Source organism: Belonocnema kinseyi, chromosome 7 (genome assembly GCF_010883055.1).
Source record: "Belonocnema kinseyi isolate 2016_QV_RU_SX_M_011 chromosome 7, B_treatae_v1, whole genome shotgun sequence".
Lineage (NCBI taxonomy): Eukaryota > Metazoa > Arthropoda > Insecta > Hymenoptera > Cynipidae > Belonocnema > Belonocnema kinseyi.
The window spans coordinates 31435206-31455252 of NC_046663.1; the positions used below are offsets into that span (position 1 = coordinate 31435206).

General features: G+C 22.4%; 1 protein-coding gene across 1 annotated transcript in view; it reads left to right on the plus strand.

Moving 5' to 3' along the window:
- Window positions 1-18734, plus strand: part of LOC117177272 (glycine dehydrogenase (decarboxylating), mitochondrial) — a 54883-nt gene extending 36149 nt beyond the window's left edge. Inside the window, exons 8-10 of the mRNA XM_033367864.1 lie at window positions 5085-5548; window positions 12341-12486; window positions 18431-18734. Of these exons, the coding sequence (XP_033223755.1) occupies window positions 5085-5548; window positions 12341-12486; window positions 18431-18544 (724 nt within the window). The 3' untranslated portion in view covers window positions 18545-18734. The remainder of the gene's footprint in view (window positions 1-5084; window positions 5549-12340; window positions 12487-18430) is intronic.
- The last annotated feature ends 1313 nt before the right edge of the window (window positions 18735-20047 follow it).

Sequence of the window (20047 nt, forward strand, 5' to 3'; positions counted from 1 at the left end):
TTTTTATTTAAAATTAATCTTTTTGTGTAAAACTTTTTGTTTTTAGTTGAAAATTTAAATTTTTGGTTGAGAATTCTTAAATTTTAATGAAAATTCATTTTTATATATAAAATTAATCTTTTTGTTTATACATTCATTTTTTCGGGTAAAACCTTTTGTTTTTCGTTGAAAATTCGGCTTTTTGATTGAGAACTCTTGAATTTTGTTAAAAATTCGTCTTTTTCGATAGTGACTTAATATTTTCGTTTAAAAATTTCTATTTCTTAAAAGCGAATTCAGCTTTTGCGTTGAGAATTCTTAAATTTTGTTAGAAATTCGTTTTTTTTTCGGTAGAAAATTAATCTTTTTGCTTAAAAATTCATCTTTTTGGTTAGAACCTTAACTTTTTGGTAAGAACTCTTAATTTGACTTTAAATTTGTTTTTTTGTGTAGTAAATCATTAAATAAATCAATTTTTCTTTAACAATTCTTCTTTTTTAGTTAAAAATTAAACTCTTTGGTTCAGAATTCTTGAATTTTGTTAAAGATTCGTCTTTTTTATAGTGACTAAATATTTTGTTAAAAAATTTCTATTTTTTAGATGAAAATTCAACTTTTGGGTTGAGAATTCTTGAATTTTAATGAAAATTTTTCTTTTTTGGTACTAAAATAATATTTTTCGTTTAAAAATTCATCTTTTCAGTTGACCATTCAACTTTTAGGTGAAAATTCTTGAATTTTGTTGAGAATTTGTTTTTTTTTTTTTAGATAGAAAATTAAGCTTTTTGTTTAAAAATTCATCTTTTTGGTTAAAACTTTATATTTTTGGTTAAAACTTTATGTTTTTAGTTTAAAATTCGACTTTTTGGTAGTAAATCATTATATAAATCAATCTTTTTCTTCAAAAATTTTTCTTTTTCAGTTGAAAATTGAACTTTTGGTTCAGAATTCTTCAAATTTGTTAAAAATTCGTCTTTTTTGTAGTAAGTTAATTTTTTCGTTTAAATTTTTTTTTTTTTTTTAATGAAAAATTTAACTTTTTCCTTCAGAATTCTTCAATTTTCATGAATATTCTTCTTTTTTGCTAGTAAATTATTTTTTTTGTTTAAAAAATATATTCTTGAAATTTATTGAAAATTCGCTTGTTTTTATAGTGAGTTCATTTTTTCGTTGATAGTTCTTCATCTTTAATCAAAATTTTCTTTTTTTGGTAGTATATTAATTTGTTTTTTAAATGCATATTTTTAGCTAAAACTTCTACTTTTTGGTTAAAAAATAATAAATTTTATTAAAAATTCGTCTTTTTTGGTAGCACATTAATCTTTTTGTTTAAAAATTCTTGTTTTTTAGTTGAAAATTCAACTTTTTAGTTAAAATCTGTGAATATAAACTAAATATACTCAAAAATATTATCTGGCCAAGAGACAAAAATTCAAACAAATTAATGAATTTTCAAGCACAAAGGTGAAATTTTAATAAAAAATGATATAGCCCAAATGTTATTTTTAAAAATTTACTTTCAGCCCCAAAAAACGAACTTTAAACAAATTAGTTAAATTTTTTATCAAAAGGATGAATATTTAATCAAACAGTTGCTTACTTTGGAAGAAATTTTCTTTTTTAGTTAAAAATGCAAATGTTTGGTTTAAAAAAAAATCTGTTGAGAATTCATTGATTTTGTTGAAAATTCATCTGTTTTAGTTGAAAATTTAACTATTTGGTTGAACTGTTTCGTTAAAAGTACATTTTTTTTGTTAAAGATTCATATTTAAGTGAGAAATTATCTCTTTAGTTAAAAATTGAACTATTTTGTTGAAAATTCTTTTTTTATGTAGGTTTAAACTGAATGTTTTTAAGCTGAAAATGTAATTATTAAATTTATGATTTTAAAGTTATCTTTTTTTATAGACAAATTTAACGATCTGTTAAAAAAATTTACTAATTTTCTAAAACTAGAATTTTTCGGTACAAAATTATCTTGGTAGAAATTTCATCTAATTTATTGAAAATTACTCATTTTTCGTGGAAAATTAATTTTTTTGGTTAAAAATTCGTCTTTTTTAGGTTGAAAATTCAACTATTTTAGTAGAAATTTTCCTTTTTAGTGAAAACTTCAACTGTTTGGGTGAAAACTAATAATCTGTTGAGAATTCATTGATTTTGTTGAAAAATCGCCTGTTTTAGTTGAAAATTGAACTACTTGGTTGAACTGTTTCGTTAAAAATGCATTTTTTGATTAAAGATTCATATTTAAGTTAAAAATTATCTCTGTAGTTCAAAATTGAACTATTTTGTTGAAAATTATTTTTTATTTAGGTTAAAAATAAATTTTTTTAATTGAAAATGTAATTATTAAATTTATTATTTAAAAGTTATCTTCTTTGTTAGGACATTTAAATATCTGGTTAAAAATGTACGAATTAAAATTCTTCATATTTGGTAGAAAATTAATACTTTTTTGTCGAAAATTCTTCTTTTTAAGTTGAAAATTCAACTATTTTGGTAGAAATATTCTTTTGTAGTTAAAAATGCAACTGTTTGGTTGGAAACTAATAATCTGTTGAGAACTCATTGATTTTGTTGAAAATTCGTCTGTTTTAGTTGAAAATTTAACTACTTGGTTCAACTTTTTAATTAAAAATGCATTTTTTTTGTTAAAGATTCATATTTAAGTTAAAAAATTATCTCTGTAGTTCAAAATTAAATAATTTTTTTGAAAATTCCTTTTTATTTAGGTTAAGAATGCATTTTTTTAAACTTAAAAAGTAATTATTAAATTTTTGATTTAAAAGTTAACTTTTTTGTAGAAAATGTAACTATCTGCTTGAAAATTTACGATATTTTTTTGAGTCTTTTTCGGTAAAATCAATCGTCTTGGTTGAAATTTCATCCATTTGATTGAAAAATCGTCATTTTTTGGTGAAAATTAATCTTTTTGGTCGAAAATTCGTCTTTTTGGGTTAAGAATTCAACTATTTTGGTAGACATTTTCATTTCTGTTAGTTAAAAATGCAACTGTTTGGCTGAAAATTTATATTTAAGTTAAAAATTATTTCTGTAGTTCAAAATTGAACTATTTTGTTCTAAGTTGGTTTTTATTTAGGTTGAAAATGAATTTTTTAAAACTAAAATTGTATTTATTAAAATTCTGATTGAAAATTGATCTTATCTTGGTAGATAATTTAAGTTGTAGGTTACAAATTTACTCATTTTGTTGAAAAATAGTATTTTTTGGAAGAAATATAATGGTTCTGGTTGAAAATTCACTTATTTTATGAAAAATTCGTAGTCTTTGGCTGAAAATTCATCTTTTTTTAGTTGATAATTCTACTAATTTGGTAGAAATTTGATCTTTTTTGGATAAAAATGCAACTGTTTGGTTGAAAACTAATAATCTGTTAAGAATTCATTGATTTTGTTGAACTGTTTCGTTAAAAGTGCATTTTTTGGTTTAATTGCATTATTTTCTTGAAAATTCGTTTTTATTTAGGTTGAAAATAAATGCTTCAAACTGAAAATGTAATTATTAAATTTCCGATTCAAAAGTCATTTTGTTCTATAGAAAAATTTAACTATCTGTTTGAAAATATACTAATTTTCTTGAAAACGAATATTTTTCGGTACAAAATCAATTGTCTTGGTAGAAATTTCATCTATTTTATCAAAAATTCGTCATTTTTCGTAGAAAACTAATGTTTTTTGGTTGAAAACTCGTCTTTTTGGGTTGGAAACTCTACTACTTTGGTCGAAATTTAATTTTTTTTTTGATAAAAATGCAACTGTTTGTATGAAAACTTTATCTTTTAAGAATTCATTGATTTTGTTGAAAATTCGTCTGTTTTGTTTGAAAATTCAACTACTTGGTTGAACTGTTTCGTTAAAAATGCATTTTTTGGGTTAAAGATTCATGTTTAAGTTAAAAATGATCTCTTTAGCTAAAAATTGAACTATTTTTTTGAAAAATCGTTTTCATTCAGGTTGAAAATGAATTTTTTGAATTGAAAATGTAATTATTAAATTTCTGATTGAAAACTTATCTTTTTTGGTAGAAATTTTCTTTTTTTGTTAAAAATGGAACTGTTTGGTTTTGAAAATTCGTTTTAATTTATGTTGAAAATGAATTCTATAACTGAAACTGTAATTATTAAATTTCTGATTCAAAAGTCATCTTGTTTTGCAGAAAAATGCAACTATCTGTTTGAAAATGCACTACTTTTCATGAAAATGAGTATTTTTCGGTACAGAATCAATTGTTTTAGTAGAAATTCCATCTATTTTATTGAAAATTCGTCATTTTTCGTAGAAAATTAATCTTTTTTGTTTTAAAATTCGTCTTTTTAGGTTGAAAATTCAACTATTTTGGTAGAAATTTTCTTTTTTTGTTAAAAATGGAACGGTTTGGTTGAAAATTCGTTTTTATTTATGCTGAAAATGAATTTTATAAATAAAAATGTAATTATTAAATTTCTGATTCAAAAATGATCTTTCTTTTGTAGAAAATGTTAACTATCTGTATGAAAATGTACTATTTTCAATAAATCGAGTCTTTTTCGGTATATAATCAATCGTCTTATTTGAAATTTCATCTATTTTATTATTTATTATTTAAAAGTTATCTTTTTTGGTAGAACATTTAATTATCTGGTTAAAAATGTACGAATTATGTGTAAATCGAGTCTTTTTTCGGTAGATAATCAATCGTCTTGTTTGAAATTTCATCTATTTTATTTAAAATTCGTCATTTTTGGTTAAAAATTAATATTTTTTTGATAAAGATTCGTCTTTTTACGTAGAAAATTCAACTATTTTGGTAGAAATGGAATCTTTTTTTATTAAAAATTCAATTATTTGGTTGAAAATAATTAATTTGAAGAAGATTCGTCTGTTTTATCTAAAAATGCTTTTCTTTTATATCATTTTAAATACAAGATATTAATATTAATTTTAATATTTACTCTAAAAATTGCGTGAGTCAAAAAAACAAAACAAAAAAACAACAATAATCGCGTGCGTAGGTTTTCCTGGTATTTCTAAATCTATTTGCTTCGAATTACGAGAAGATTCTTGCACAATGTCGATTGCATTTTTTATTATTTTTCCTCCAGGAAAAAACATCTTGCGCCATTCCTGCCAGGCCACCCAGTGATAGAAACGCAGACAGGAAAAACAAAAATTACGCAAGGTTTGGGTGCAGTATCAGCTGCCCCCTATGGGTCTTCAGCAATTTTGCCGATTTCCTGGGCGTATATAAAAATGATGGGACCCAAGGGTCTTCGAAGGGCGACTCAGGTGGCAATTTTGAATGCGAATTACATGAGCAAAAGACTTGAGCATCATTACAAAACCCTCTATAAAGGAAGAAGTGGCTTGGTGGCTCACGAATTCATTTTGGACATTAGAGATTTGAAAAAGACTGCAAATATCGAAGCTGTTGATATTGCCAAGAGACTGATGGATTACGGATTCCATGCTCCGACGATGAGTTGGCCAGTTGCTGGGACTTTGATGATTGAGCCCACTGAATCGGAAGATAAGGGAGAATTGGACAGATTTTGCGACGCTCTCATTTGTGAGTTTAAATTATTTTTCGGGAATTTTTTCGAATTACAGGGTGTCTAGCGATTTTTAGGAACAAAATTCAAGGTCTTTTCCAGGTCAAGAAATACAAATTTTCCAGGTCTCCTGTTTCACATCAAATAATGAAATAAACTTTTGTCATACATGTAAAAAATGAGCCATTTCATTTTTTATTGGCCAAAAATTTCTAAAGAAAGCCGAATCGTAAATAAACAAATTCTTCATTTTCTGCGAATATAAGTCGTGTTTTTGAAATCTTTAGGAATATTTTCAAGTCATTGCAATGTCTTTGAAATCATTGAAATCTTTGTGAAATCTTTTGAAACATTCGTGAAGTATTACAAACCTTAGTGAAAGCTTGAAATCTTTGAGAAATCTTTTGGCATTTTTCAAAGCTTTTGTAAAATCTTTAAAATTCTTGAAATCTTTAAAATCTTTGTCAACACTTTCTTTAATCTTTGTTTGTGAAATCTTTTGTGTTTGTTTAAAATCATTGAAGTCTTTTGAAGTCTTTTGAAATCTTCTCAAATGTGTTGAAACATTTTGAAATCGCTTAAAATCTTTGAAATTCTTGAAATCCTTTGAAATCTTTGTGAATTTTTTAAAGAAATGGTAAAATCTTCTCCAAGTCTTTTGTATTCGTTTAAAATCACTGGAATATTTGAAATATTTGAAATATTTGTGAAATCTTTATTAAATTTGTTGTAATCGTTTAAAATCACTGGAATATTTGAAATCTTTTCAAATCTTATAAAAAGTTTTGATATCGTTTAAAATATCCTTAAAAGATTTGAAATCTACGAAAACTTTGTGAAATTTTTTTTAATCTTTATAAAATCTTTGAAATATTTTTGAAATTTTTCTTCAATCTTTGTTCGTGAAATCTTTTCTGTTAATTTGAAATTATTAAAATCTTTTCAAATCTTCTAAAATTTGTTGAAACCTTTTGAAATCATTAAAAATCTTTTAAATGGTTTGAAATCTTTGAAATCTGGTGTACTGCACCCTTGTTGGAATCTTTTAAATTCTTGAAATCTTTTGGAATCCTTAAGAATTCTTTAAAATATTTGATAAATCTTTTGTGATCGTTTAAAATGTTGCCAAACATTTTTAAATCGTTTAAAATTTTTGAAATTCTCGTATTCTTTTGAAATCTTTATGAATGTTTTATGAAACCTTTGAAACTTTTGTGAAATCTTTTCACATCTCCCAAAAAATTTTGAAGTTATTTAAAATCTTTTGAAATCTTTAAAATCTTTTGAAAGTTTTAAAATCTTTGTGCAATGTTTGAAATCTTAGAAATGTCGTTTAATATACCCTTTTTAAAATCTTCAAACTCTTTTGTAAGTATTAAAATCTTTGTGAAATGTTCGAAATCTTTGGAGAATTTTTGTGAAAACTTTTTAAGCTAGCGTACACGCCTTTTTTTAATATTTGAAATTCTTGAAATCTTTGTGAAATATTTTTTAATTTTTATAAAATCCTTGAAATATTTTGGAAATTTTTCTTCAATCTTTCTTCGTGAAATCTTTTCTGTTCATTTGAAATCATTAAAAATCTTTTAAATCCTTGAAATCTGGTGTACTGCACACTTGTTGGAATCTTTTAAATTCTTGAAATCTTTTGAAATCCTTAAGTATTCTTTAAAATATTTGATAAATCTTTTGTAATCGTTTGTAATCGTTTGAAATCTTGTCAAACATTTTTAAATCGTTTAAAATCTCTGAAATTCTCGTATTCTTTTGAAATCTTTATGAATGTTTTATGAAATCTTTGAAATTTTTGTGAAATCTTTTCACATCTCCCAAAAAATTTTGAAGTTATTTAAAATCTTTAAAATCTTTTGAAAGTTTTAAAATCTTTGTGCAATGTTTGAAATCTTAGAAATGTGGTTTAACATACCCTTTTTAAAATCTTTAAACTCTTTTGTAAGTTTTAAAATCTTTGTGAAATGTTCGAAATCTTTGGAGAATTTTTGTGAAAACATTTTAAGCTAGCGTACACGCCTTTTTTTAATATTTGAAATTCTTGAAATCTTTGTGAAATATTTTGAAATGTCTATAATATCTTTCTTAAATCTTTGTTTGGAAAATTTTTTGTATTCGTTGAAGTAATTGAATTATTTGAAATATTTTGAAATCTTCTAAAATGTTTTAAAACCTCTTGAAATCGTTTAAAATCTTTGAAATCCTTTAAATCTTTAAAGTTTTAAAATGTTTGTGAAATCGCTGTGAAATCATGATTGAAATCTGGCGTGGGCGCCCTTTTTCAATCGTTAACAACCGTGAAATCTTTATGAAATCTTAAAAATATTTTAAATATTTCAAAATATTTTTTAATCTTTAGAGATATTTTGTAACCTTTTGTAATCGTTTGCACGCTCAATTAACATCGAAATTTTAAACTAATAATTTTTATAATTTCCAAGTTGAACACCTCCACAAAAAGTGCCTTGAAATATCTTTATTTATTCTGTAATGAACAAAAGATAAAGTATATTTTGACGAATAAAAATTTTTCAGCAGAAAGATTTTTTATAGACGAGATGTTTCTTTCATAATAGGCTAAAAGATTTAAATTACTCTTCGAATTTCGATAAAATTGCTGATGTAAAAAAAACAAAAAAGAATAATTAAAATTCAAGGTTTTCAGGTCATTTACTGTTTTTCTCGGTCAAGTTTTTCGATTTTTCTGATCAAATTAAATTAACATATGCCATGAACGTGAAATTTTGTGATTTTTTAATTATAAAAACGAAATTTTTCGATTTTTTTTTGCTTAATGATTAAGTTTTGATGCTTTTAGGCTGAAAATTTTTCAAGATTTTTTTATGATGAACAGGAGTAATGGGATATAATTGTGTGGTTTTTGGATGCGATGTTGATTACACGACATTCGTTGACAAAGTGCAAGTTTATACTGAATTATTTTCTAACTTTTTCAATTAATATTGATAAAATAATATACTGTAGTTGTTATAACAAAATTTGAAAACAGTTTAAACAATTTTGTTAAAAAAAATTATTCGCAAAATAAATTTTCCTTAATAATAATGAAATAAATCACTAAAGTTTAAAAAAAAATGGCAAAAAAACTTAATAAGTTACAATTGTTTTTAAGGATCAATTACCTTATTAAATTTGTAGTGAAAAAAATTGGAAATTTTTTTTATTGATTACAATTATTTTCTAATATCGCAATATGTTTTGTTCACTCTAAAAATAATTGACCAAAAATTGTTGCTCTTTAAGAAATAGTTCAACGAGATGAGTAAAAATATGCAATTAAACCAATTTTTTTAACGTAAATTATTGGTAGCCTCAATTTTCAATAATAATAATCAAATAATTCACTAAAGTTGTTTTAAAAAATGGCAAAAAACTTTAATTCGTTACCATTGTTTTTAAAAATTGCAATCTTTTTTTATTCACTTTGCAAATGATTAACAATTAAGTTGTGCACTATAAAAAAATTTTTAATTTAAATTTAAACGAGAGATAGTAAATATGAAATTACACTGTTTTTTTAATGCAAATTATTGGTAACATGAATTTTCAATTGATAATGATCAAATAATTTATTAAATTCGTGGTAAAAAAATTTGAAATTTTTTAAAATTAATTACAATTCTTTTGTATGATGGCAATATGTTTGGTTCACTTTAAAAATAATTTCAAAAAAAATTGTTGCACTATAAGAAAAAATACGAGACAATGAGTGTATAAAACATTAATTTTGTAAATTATAATTAAATTTAAAATTGTATAGCTTCAAAAAAATAATAAAATTTATTATTTTAATAAAATATGCAATTAAACGAATTTTGTTAACGCAAATTATTGGTAACATGGATTTCTAAAAATACTAAATAAATAATTCATTTACATTTTTTAAAAATAATTGCAAAAAAACTTAATTCGTTTCAATTGTTTTTAAAGATTGCAATCTTTTTTGCTCACTTTGCAAATGAGTAACAATTAAGTTGAGCACTATAAAAAATTAAAATTTAAACGAGAGATAATGAGTAAATATGCAATTAAACTTTTTTTTAACGCAAATTATTGGTAATATAAATTTTCAAATGATATTAATCAAATAATTTATTAAAATTGTGGTGAAAAAGTTTGAAAAAATGTTTGATTTATTTACTTTAAAAATAATTGACAAAAAATGGTTGCACTATAAGAAAAATTTCAAGGAGATAGTGAGTAAAAATATACAATTTAACGAATTTTTTTAACGCAAATTATCATTAATTTTTTTTTTAAAGATTGCAATCTTTTTTGTTTACTTTAAAAATTATTAACAATTTAGTTGTTCTCTATAAAGGAATTAAAATACTAAAAGAAAAGCAATAAAAGAAAAATAAAAAATTTTAGTGATATGTATATAGAGTAAAAATGTTATCGAAAATATGCAATTAAATATCTTTTAACGCAAATTATTAGTAAAATGAATTTTCACTTGATATTAATAAAATAAACAATTAAAGTTGCCATAAAAAATGAGAAAAAATTTTTAATTCCTTAAACTTGCTTTTAAAGATCGCATTATTTTTGGTTCGCTTTGAGAATAATTAATAAATAAGTGTATATCAAAATTTTTCACTAAAAAATATAGATTTTCAACAAAAAATAGAGTAATTAAACTTTCAGTTGAAAAAAATTAATTTTCAGCAATAAATAACGGATTTTCAAGAAAATAGTTCAATTTTCAACAAAACTAAAACTATGGAATTTAAAATTTAAATAAGTTACATTTTCAGTTTAAAAAATTACTTTCCACAAAAAAACTAACTTTTAAAAAAAAAATTTACTTTTTCAAACAAAGTTATGAATTTTTAACTAAAATTGTAAATCTTTAACGGGAGAAGAACCCAAGAAGATTAATTTCTACAAAAAAATAGATGAATTTTTCACAAAGTACATACATTTTCAAACTACTGGTTTAATTTATAAATAAATACAATTTTAATCAATAATAGAATGTTTAAAATTTTGTTCAAAATCTAATTCTCAAAACAAAATGAAAAACAAACAAGAAACGGATTTTTTAATAAAATAATTTAAATTTTCTACTGGAATAGATCAATTTTTAGTTAAAAAAATTAATTTTCAACAAAGTAGTAACATTTTCAACCAAAGATGAATTTTCAATTAAAATGATGAATCATCGACCAAAAAAATAATTTTTAAAAGAGTTTAACTTTCAACCAAGTAATTTTATTTCCAAACTAAAAGATGAATTTTCAACTTAAGTGATAGATAATTAGGTGGAATACTTTAATTTTTAACCAAATTTTTATTCAAATTATTGAATTCTGAAGTAGAAAAAATAAATTTTCAACTAAAAATAGGGATTCAACATTTTTAGTTGAAGAAATTTCAATCAAACTGATGAATTTTCAACTAAAATGATGAATCGTCAATTGGAATAATTGAATTTTATAAAAAAAAAAGAAGAATTTTCAACCATAAAAATTAATTTTCTGCAAAAATGCGAATTTTTCACAGAATAGATACATTTTCAAAATTAATAATTTGATTTATAAATAAAGAAGAAATTTTAACCAATGATTGAATGGTTACATTTTCTGTTAAAAATCTAATTCTCAAACAAACAATAACAAAAAAACGGATTTTCAGTAAAATAGTTTAAATTTTCTATGGAAGTTAAATTTTTTGTTTAAAAAATTGATTTTCAACAAAGTAGTTACATTTTCAACCAGAGATGAATTTTCAATTAATTCAATTCATTCAATTAAATTAATTTTCAAGAAAAGAGTTTAACTTTCAACTAAGTAATTTTATTTCCAAACTAAAAGATGAATTTTTAACTTAAATAATATATATAAAACTGAAAAACTTTAATTTTTGAAAGAATTTTCTATTAAGAAAGAGCAATGTTTATTAAAATGATTGAATTCTGAAGTAGGAAAAATAAATTTACAACTAAAAACGGGAATCAAAATTTTTAGTCGAAGGAATTAATTTTCAACTAAACTGATGAATTTTCAACTAAAATGATGAATCTTTAATTGCAATAATTTAATTTTATACAAAAAAAAAATTCAACCATAAAGATTAATTTTCTACAGAAAAAGGCGAATTTTCCCAAAGTACAGAAATTTTCAAACAACTAGTTTAATTTCTAAATAAAAAATATCAATTTGCAACCATAGTTAAAAAAAGAAGATAAATCTTCAACCAAACAAATTAATTTTTAACAAAAGAGCTTAAATTTCAAGCAAGTAGTTGAATTTCTAACTAAAGAAAGATGAATTCGCAACGAATAATGTAACGAAATTACCTATTATAATTCAAGAATATTTCTTCTTCGAAATACTACTTCTACTCTAAAAATTACTTGAAGTCAATTCTTTTTCTAAAATTTGGAAGAGGGAACTTTCAAATTTTGAAAAATTCTGACTTGGAACAGAGATTATTTTAAATTCGAAGTTCTAAATCTAAATTCTAAATCTTTAAGAAAATTCCCGTTCCATGTGAAAAATTCAATCTTTAAAATGTAAATATATTTCTTTACGGAAACTCTCTTTCCTGAAATAAAAACGATAATGATTTTCTAAAATTCCCTGTTCCGAGTTTTTTTTTCTTATACTGGAAAATAATAAAAATTATGATTTAATTAAGAGTAAAATGAGTTCACCTGAAAACACTGCGAAAAATTGTTTAAAATCATGAAAACTTGAATTTTTCTGCGATCAGAAGTAATTTCTCGGTAAATTTTCGACTCTGAAATGGGAATAATAAACTGTTTTTTTCAGCTATAAGAAAAGAAATTGATAATATCGAAAGCGGCAAGTCTGATCCCAGTATTAATCCACTGAAAATGGCTCCTCACACTCAGGAGGAAGTTATTAGTTCACAATGGAATCGACCTTATTCTCGAGAAGTTGCCGCTTATCCTGCTGTAAGTATGAAATTCAGGTTTTAATCGTATATTTAAACATTTTGAATGATAATCATATACTTTACAGATAAAATTCTCTCAAAACAGGGGAAAAAGGATGATTTTTCACGAAAATAGGGAAATAATTGGGGAATAATTTCTTTTAAATAAAATTAATGTAAAATCGTTTAATTTTCTATCAAAAGAGAGGAATTGTAAACAAAAGAGTAGAGTTTTCAAGCTTAAAGCTCGAATATTTCAGGAAATAATTTATTTTTAAGCCGAATAGTTAAAACTTTCAACAAAAAAGTTCAGTTTCCAACTTAAAAAAAGTTTTTTTGAAACGAAGTAGTTAAATTTTTAACAAAATAGTTACTTATTAACAAAAAATATTGATTTTCTACTAATGATAAATTTTTAATTAATGTCATTCATAAAATCGTGGAATTTTTAAGAAAAGAATTAATTTTTGAACAAAATAATGGAATTTTGAACTAAATAGTTGAATTTTCAAATAAAAAAGAAACATTTTTAACCAAAAATGGAAAAGTTCAATTTTAGTTTCAGTTTAATTTTCTACTAATGATAAATTTTTAATCAATGACATTCATGAAATCATGGAATTTTTAAGAAACAAATTAAATTTTGAAAAAATAGTGGAATTTTTTACTAAATAGTTGAATTTGCAAATAGAAAATGAAAATTTTTAACCAAAAATGGAACAGTTCAATCTCATTTAAAAAAACATAATTTTCAAGAAAAAAAAATTTTTTAACGCAAAGTTACATTTTCAACCAAAAAGATGGATTGTAAAAAAATTAATAGCTAATATTTCAACCAAAAACGAGGAATTATCGACAAAATAGTTGAATCTTCAACTAAAAACAGATTAATTTTCAATCATAGATGAATTTTAAACAAAAAAATTGAATTTCCAACACAAAAATATGAAATGAAAAAAAAGTTAATTAAAAAAAAAACTTTATTTTCAAAAAAAAAAAAAAAGAATGTTCAAAATGAATGAATACATCTTTAACCAAAAGATGAATTTTCTACTAAAAAATATGAATTTTCAAAAAAAAAGTTAAATCCTCAATCAAAACAGACAAACAGTTGCATTTTTTAAAATGCAAAAATTGTATTTCTGCCAGCAGAGGAGAATTTTCAAACCAAAAAACGAATTTCCAACTAAGAAAGATTTTTCCGTCAAAAGAGAAAAAAAATTTCAAGCTAAATAAGAAAATTCGCTAATAACAGTTGAATTCTTAACCAAAAAATACTAACCGAATTGAAATATCTAAAAATAATAATTTTCAACTGAAAAGTTAATTAGCAAAAAAGAAGTTGAATTTTCTGAAAAATTAATAGTATTTTGAACTTTAAAAGGCGTTTTTTTACAAAACAGTTCATTTTTTTAGATCAATTTTCTACAAAAGAGATGAATTTTCAACACAAAAATACGAATTTTCGAAAAGAAAAGTTAATTTTTAAGCAAAGATGGAATAGATAAATTTTCAGTTAAAAAATAATAAAAACAGATTAATTTTCGACCAAAAAGTTAAATTTTTTACAAAAAAAAAAAAGATCAAATTGTCAGTCAAATTGTTTAATTTACGAGCAGACACGGCGAATTCTCTAAAAGAATGATTTTTAAACTAAAAAGTTTATTAGCAACCAAACAGTTTCAAAAAAGTATTGAATTTTTGAGATAGAAAAATTAATATTCTACAAAACAGATGAATTTTCAAGAAAAATTAATTTTCAACCAAAAATGGAAGTTAAATCTGCAGTTCAAAAAATTAAATTTAAACAAACAAAAAAAAAACTAATTTTTAAAATAAATAATTAAATTTTGCACAAAAGAGATGAATCTTTAACTAAGAAAATCAAGTTTCTTTTCAATCAAAAAGGTAACTTTTCTACCAAAAACGAATTTTTAACAAAATAATTCAATCTTTAATTAATAAAATGAATTTTTAACAAAGTGGTTCAACTTTTAACCAAATACTTGAAAATTTGATTAAAAAAACACCTTTATTGAACAAAATAGTTGCATTTTCTATCAATTATTTAAATTTTGAACTAAATAGTAGAACCAAATAGCTTTTTTAATAGAAATTATTAACAAAACTTTATATTTCATTCTTGAATAATTTTGCTGTTCACTGAAAGAACGTTTCATAGTTCACGTTTTTAAAAGTTTTTTTATTTTTTTAAAGCGAAAACTATAAAACGACCATATTTAAAAATTAAAAAATCATCTATTTTGGCGAAAAATCGTCTTTTTTGTAGAATTAAACTGTTTTTGATTAAAATTTTCTCGATTGAAGTTTCTTCTCTTTCATTAAAAATTTATCTTTTACTTTTGTTGGGTTTTATTTTTAATTAAAAGCTGATCTTCATTTGAGAAAATACATGATTAGTTAAAAATTTGTCCTTTTTAATTGAATTCAACGGTTTTTAGGTTAAAATATTTTTTTATTGAAATATCAACTTTTATTAACATTTTTAAAAGATTGTAGACTGTTCGCTAAAGATTAATCTTTTTGGTTTAAAATAAACTAATTTGATGAAAACCAGTTTCTTTTCGTTAAAAATTGATTCACTGTAAATTTAACTTGTCCATTTTTGGTCCAAAATTCGTTTCTTTTAATTTAAAAATTAAACTTTTGCATGAAAATTCATGCATTTAATTAAATTTTTATTTCTTTTAGTTAAAAATTCGTTTTATTTTCTTGAAAATTGGTGTTTTCACTTCAAAATTCTACTTTCTGTGTTATAAAATAAAAATTTAACCATTTCATTTTCAGTTACAATTTCATATCTTTTCAGCTGTAAATTCATTTTTTACGATGAAAATTTAACTATTTGATTGAAAATCTGTTTGTTGTTTTGGTTGAAAAATAATTCTTGAACTTCAAAATTTAGTATTTCGCTTAAGATTTGTCTTTTTTGTTTAAATTCAACTGTTTATTATTCAATATTAAAATCTTTCTCGGTTAGAATGTCAATTATTCACTTTTTCGGTAAAAAATCATCTTTTTTGGTACAAAGTTATACTAATGTGTTAAACAGTAATATTTTTTTGGTTGCAGATTGATTACTTTAGTTTAAAATTATTCTCTATGACTGAAAATTTAATTATGCTATTGAAAAATTATGTTTTTTGTTGTTTAAAAATTAATGTTTTTAACAGAAAATTTAACTATTCCATTTTTGTTTAAAAATACATTTTTTAGTTGAAAATTTTAACAATTTTTGTTAAAAATTCGTTTTTTTTAGTAAAACATCGACTTTTTTAGTTGAAAATTTAAATATTTGGTTAAAAATTTATGTATTTGGTTGAAAATGAGCCTTTATAGTAGAAACTTAATCTTATTGTTTAAAAACTTATCATTTTGGTTGAATATTGAACGATTTCATTTTTGGTTCAAATTTTTTTTTAGTTGCAAATTCATTTTTTTCTATGAAAAATTAACTATTTTATTGAAAATTTATTTGGTTTTTTGGTTGAAAATTAATTTCTGAACTTGAAAATTAAGTATTTCATTTAAGATTTGTATTTTTTGGTTGGAATATCTATTCAATTTTTCGATGAAAATTAATCTTCTTCGGTTCAAAGTTATACAACTTTGTTAAAAAGTAATATTTTGGTTTGAATATTCATTACTTTAGTTGAAAATTATTCTTTATGGCTGAAAATTCAACTATTCTATTGAAAAAATCGCTTTTTCCAATTGTTTGAAAATTAATGTTTTTAACCAAAAATTTAACTTCTATTTTTATTTAAAAATACATTTTTTTTAGTTAGAAATTTAAATATTTAGTTAAAAATTGATATATTTTGTTGAAAATCATTAACTTTAATTGAAAATTCATCTTATGGCTAAAATTCGACTATTCTATTGAAAAACTCGTTTTTTTTTTGTTGTTTGAAAATTAATTTTTTTTATAGAAAAAGTAACTATTTCTGTTATGTCTGAAAATTTTTTTTTAATTGAAAGTTTACTTCTTTTGTTGCAATTTGTATATATACTTGGAAGAAAATTTTGTATCTAAAAATTTCAATATTCCATTTTTGGTTGAAAATTTAACAATTTTGTTGAAATTCTGCTTTTTTTTTAGTCAAACATTTATCTTTTTTATTTAGAATTTTACATATTTAGTTGAAAATTTATGTATTTTATTAAAAACTTGCCATTCTAGTACAAACTTAAACTTCTTCTTTGAAAACTCATCATTTTGGTTGAAATTTGAACAATTTGGATTTTGGTTTAACATTTTTTTTTTAGTTGCAAATTCATCTTTCTTTCTTTTTTTTGATGATGAAAATTTAATTATTTTACCGAAAATTTGTTGTTTTTTTGTTGAAAATAAAGTTTTGAATTAAAAAATTGAGTATTTCGATTAAGATTTGTATTTTTTTGTTGGAATATCTATTCATTTTTTCGCTGAAAATTCATATTTTTTGGTTCAAAGGCACACTAATTTGTTAAAAAGTAATATTTTTGGTTGAAGATTCATCACTTTAGTTGAAAATTCATCTTACGGCTGAAAATTCAACTATTCTATTAAAAAATTCTCTTTTTTGTTGTTTGGAAATTAATGTTTTTAACAAAAAACTTAACTATTCCATTTTTATTTAAAAATACATTTTTTTAGTTGAAGATTTAACAATTTTGTTGAAAATTCGTTTTTTTAGTAAAATGTTTACCTTTTTTAGTTATAAATTTAAATATTTAGTTAACAATTGATGTATTTGGTTGAAAATTAGCCTTTCTAGGCAAAACTAAATCTTCTTATTCAAAAAATTATCATTTTAGTTTAAAATTGAATATTTTCATTTTTGTTTAAATTTTTTTTTAGTTGCAAATTCATTTTTATCGGTGAAAATTTAACTACTTTGTTAAAAAGTAATATTTTTCTTTGAATATTTATTGTACTTTAGCTGAAAATTCATCTCATGGCTGAAAATTCGAATATTCTATCGAAAAAATCGCTTTTTTTGTTGTTTGAAAATTAATGTTTTAACAGAAAATTTAACTATTTCATTTACGTTTGAAATTTTTTTTTTGTTTAATTGAAAATTTACATTGTTGAAATTTGTATATATACATGGAAGTACAATTTTTTAATCTGAAAATTTTACTATTCCATTTTTTGTTGAAAATTTAACAATTTTGTTGAAAATTCCTTTTTTCTAGTAGAACATTAAAAAATTTTTTTTTGAAAATAAAGTTTTAAATTTAAAAATGGAGTATTTCATTTCAGACTAGTATTTTTTTGTTGGAATATCTATTTATTTTTTCACTGGAAATTCTTTTTTTTTGGTTGAAAGGTATACTACTTTGTTAAAAAGTAATATTTTTGGTTAAAGATTCATCACTTTATTTGAAAACTTATCTCGTAGATGAAAATTGAACTATTATATTTAAAAAATTCGCTTTTTTTCTTTTAAAAATGAATTTTTTTAACAAAAAATTGAACTATTCTATAGTTCGTTCAGAACTACGCAAGAAAGAGTAAGCAGTAATTAAAACATTAAATTTTTACTCTTCAAACTCAATGACTTACTCTTTTACTTTATTTAAAAAAAAACAACTATAAAATTTTATTAATAATTTGTTTAAGAAAAGCCATTTTTGTTTTGTTAAATTTAAGAACGGGTCCAACAGACCCGAGAAAACTTCAAACCGAAATATCTCCTGTTTAAATATACTCAGCTCCATTTCTTATTTTTTAAAATTGTGGTCCACAGACTCGCAAAAATTAATATTGTAAAAATGCATATGAAAATTAATTGCGAATAATAAATATTTTGCAAAAAATGAGGAAACTTTTTGGGGAAAAGGGTTCGGGTCCCTGGGACCCGCTCTAGCACTTAAGGATTAAAAGAGAAGAGAATAAAAACTGTGAAGTCTCTAATGAAATAAAAAAATATTCAATACCACATCTCTCATTTCAGCCCTTCGTGAAAGGCAGCACGAAAATCTGGCCCAGTGTAGGAAGAATAGACGACATCTACGGCGACAAAAATCTATTTTGTACATGTCCACCAATTATTCCCGACTACAAATAATTACTATAATTCGAATAGAAAACCTAGCACTTAAGTATTTATTCTTACTGATAAGGTGAAAGCTAATTCAGCCACAGGGTGACTGTTTTAATCAAAGAACAAAATTCCCGGTCATTTCCCGGTTCGCAAATATTTTTCCCGGTCAATAAAATTTAAAAAATCGAAATATAAATCTAAAGAGTAAAAGTAATAAAAAAAAAATTAAATAAGCACTTTTCAACTGAATGATTTCAAGTTTAATGAATTTAAACTGCAAAATTAAGAATTTTTAATATTCATAAATTATAGAGTTCAAAAATTTAGATTAAGTTCCAAAAATTTATCTAGGTTAACATTTTCAATACTCTAAATTGAAGAATCAATCAATTAACTTTACAAATTGTCAAAATTATATTATTCAGTTATTTTAGGCCATTCAATATTTTAAAATTAAAATCTGTCCAAATTAAAAGTTCTTAAATTAGAATTTTAATTATTTTCATTTTAAATAGTTCAAGCATCCTTGAAAAACTTTAAAATTGCATTTCAAAATCTTGAGAAATCTAGAAATAGTTTTAAATTTTTTCAAACCTTTCAATAACTTTAGAAATTAATTGAATTTGTCCTACAAATTTTAGAAAATCCTGCGAATTGAAAAAAATGTTCTTAAAATTTGGATTTCTAAATAACAATTGAACACTTATTATTTTTAGAAACAATTTGAGTAATTTTAAAAGATATTTAGAAGTTTCAAAAAGATTACAAATTAATTTAGAATTTGAAATGATTTCAAATAATTTTCACGAAGTGTGTTTACCGAAAAAATGTGGTCATTCGTAACGAAATTTCGGTGCAAATACAACCTAATTTGTAAAAAAAATGTAGATTTTTGCAGTTTACAAAAAATTTAGAGGCTTTTTCAGAATTGCGAAAGGCTCCAAATGAATACAAAAATTTTCTTAAAATTCCTAGAAAAATTGGAAATTATTCTTCATTTTGAAAAATTATTTTAACAGAATATTCAAAAAGATATCAAGAGAATTCCAATATTATTAAAAACGACCGGGAAGAATTTAAGGATTAAAAATGTTGTTAAAAGATTTTCTAAAAATTGTAGGAAAAATTTTATCCAGTTTAAAATAAGTTTAGAAGTTCTGAAATTTTTTTTCACAAACTTCGTTTAAATTACTTGATATCATTTTAAGTTTTATATTAATTTTAAATCTTTTCAAAACTTGTGAATATTTCTTTAAATTACTCAAATTTTTGTACAAATAATACGTGTTTAATTATTATTTATACATCAAAATTCAACCATTTTTTCGAAATTTTAACAATTCAAAGCTTTCTATAGCAAACAATTAAGTTTCAAATTGTTTACTTTTAAATATTCAGATTGAATTTAGTCTTCTTAAATCACAAGTCAAATATTGCTAAATATTAAATAATTATCCTTTTGCTTAATCAAAATTTCTTTAATTAAACAGGTTAAAAATTGAATAATTTAGACTAAAACAATATTTT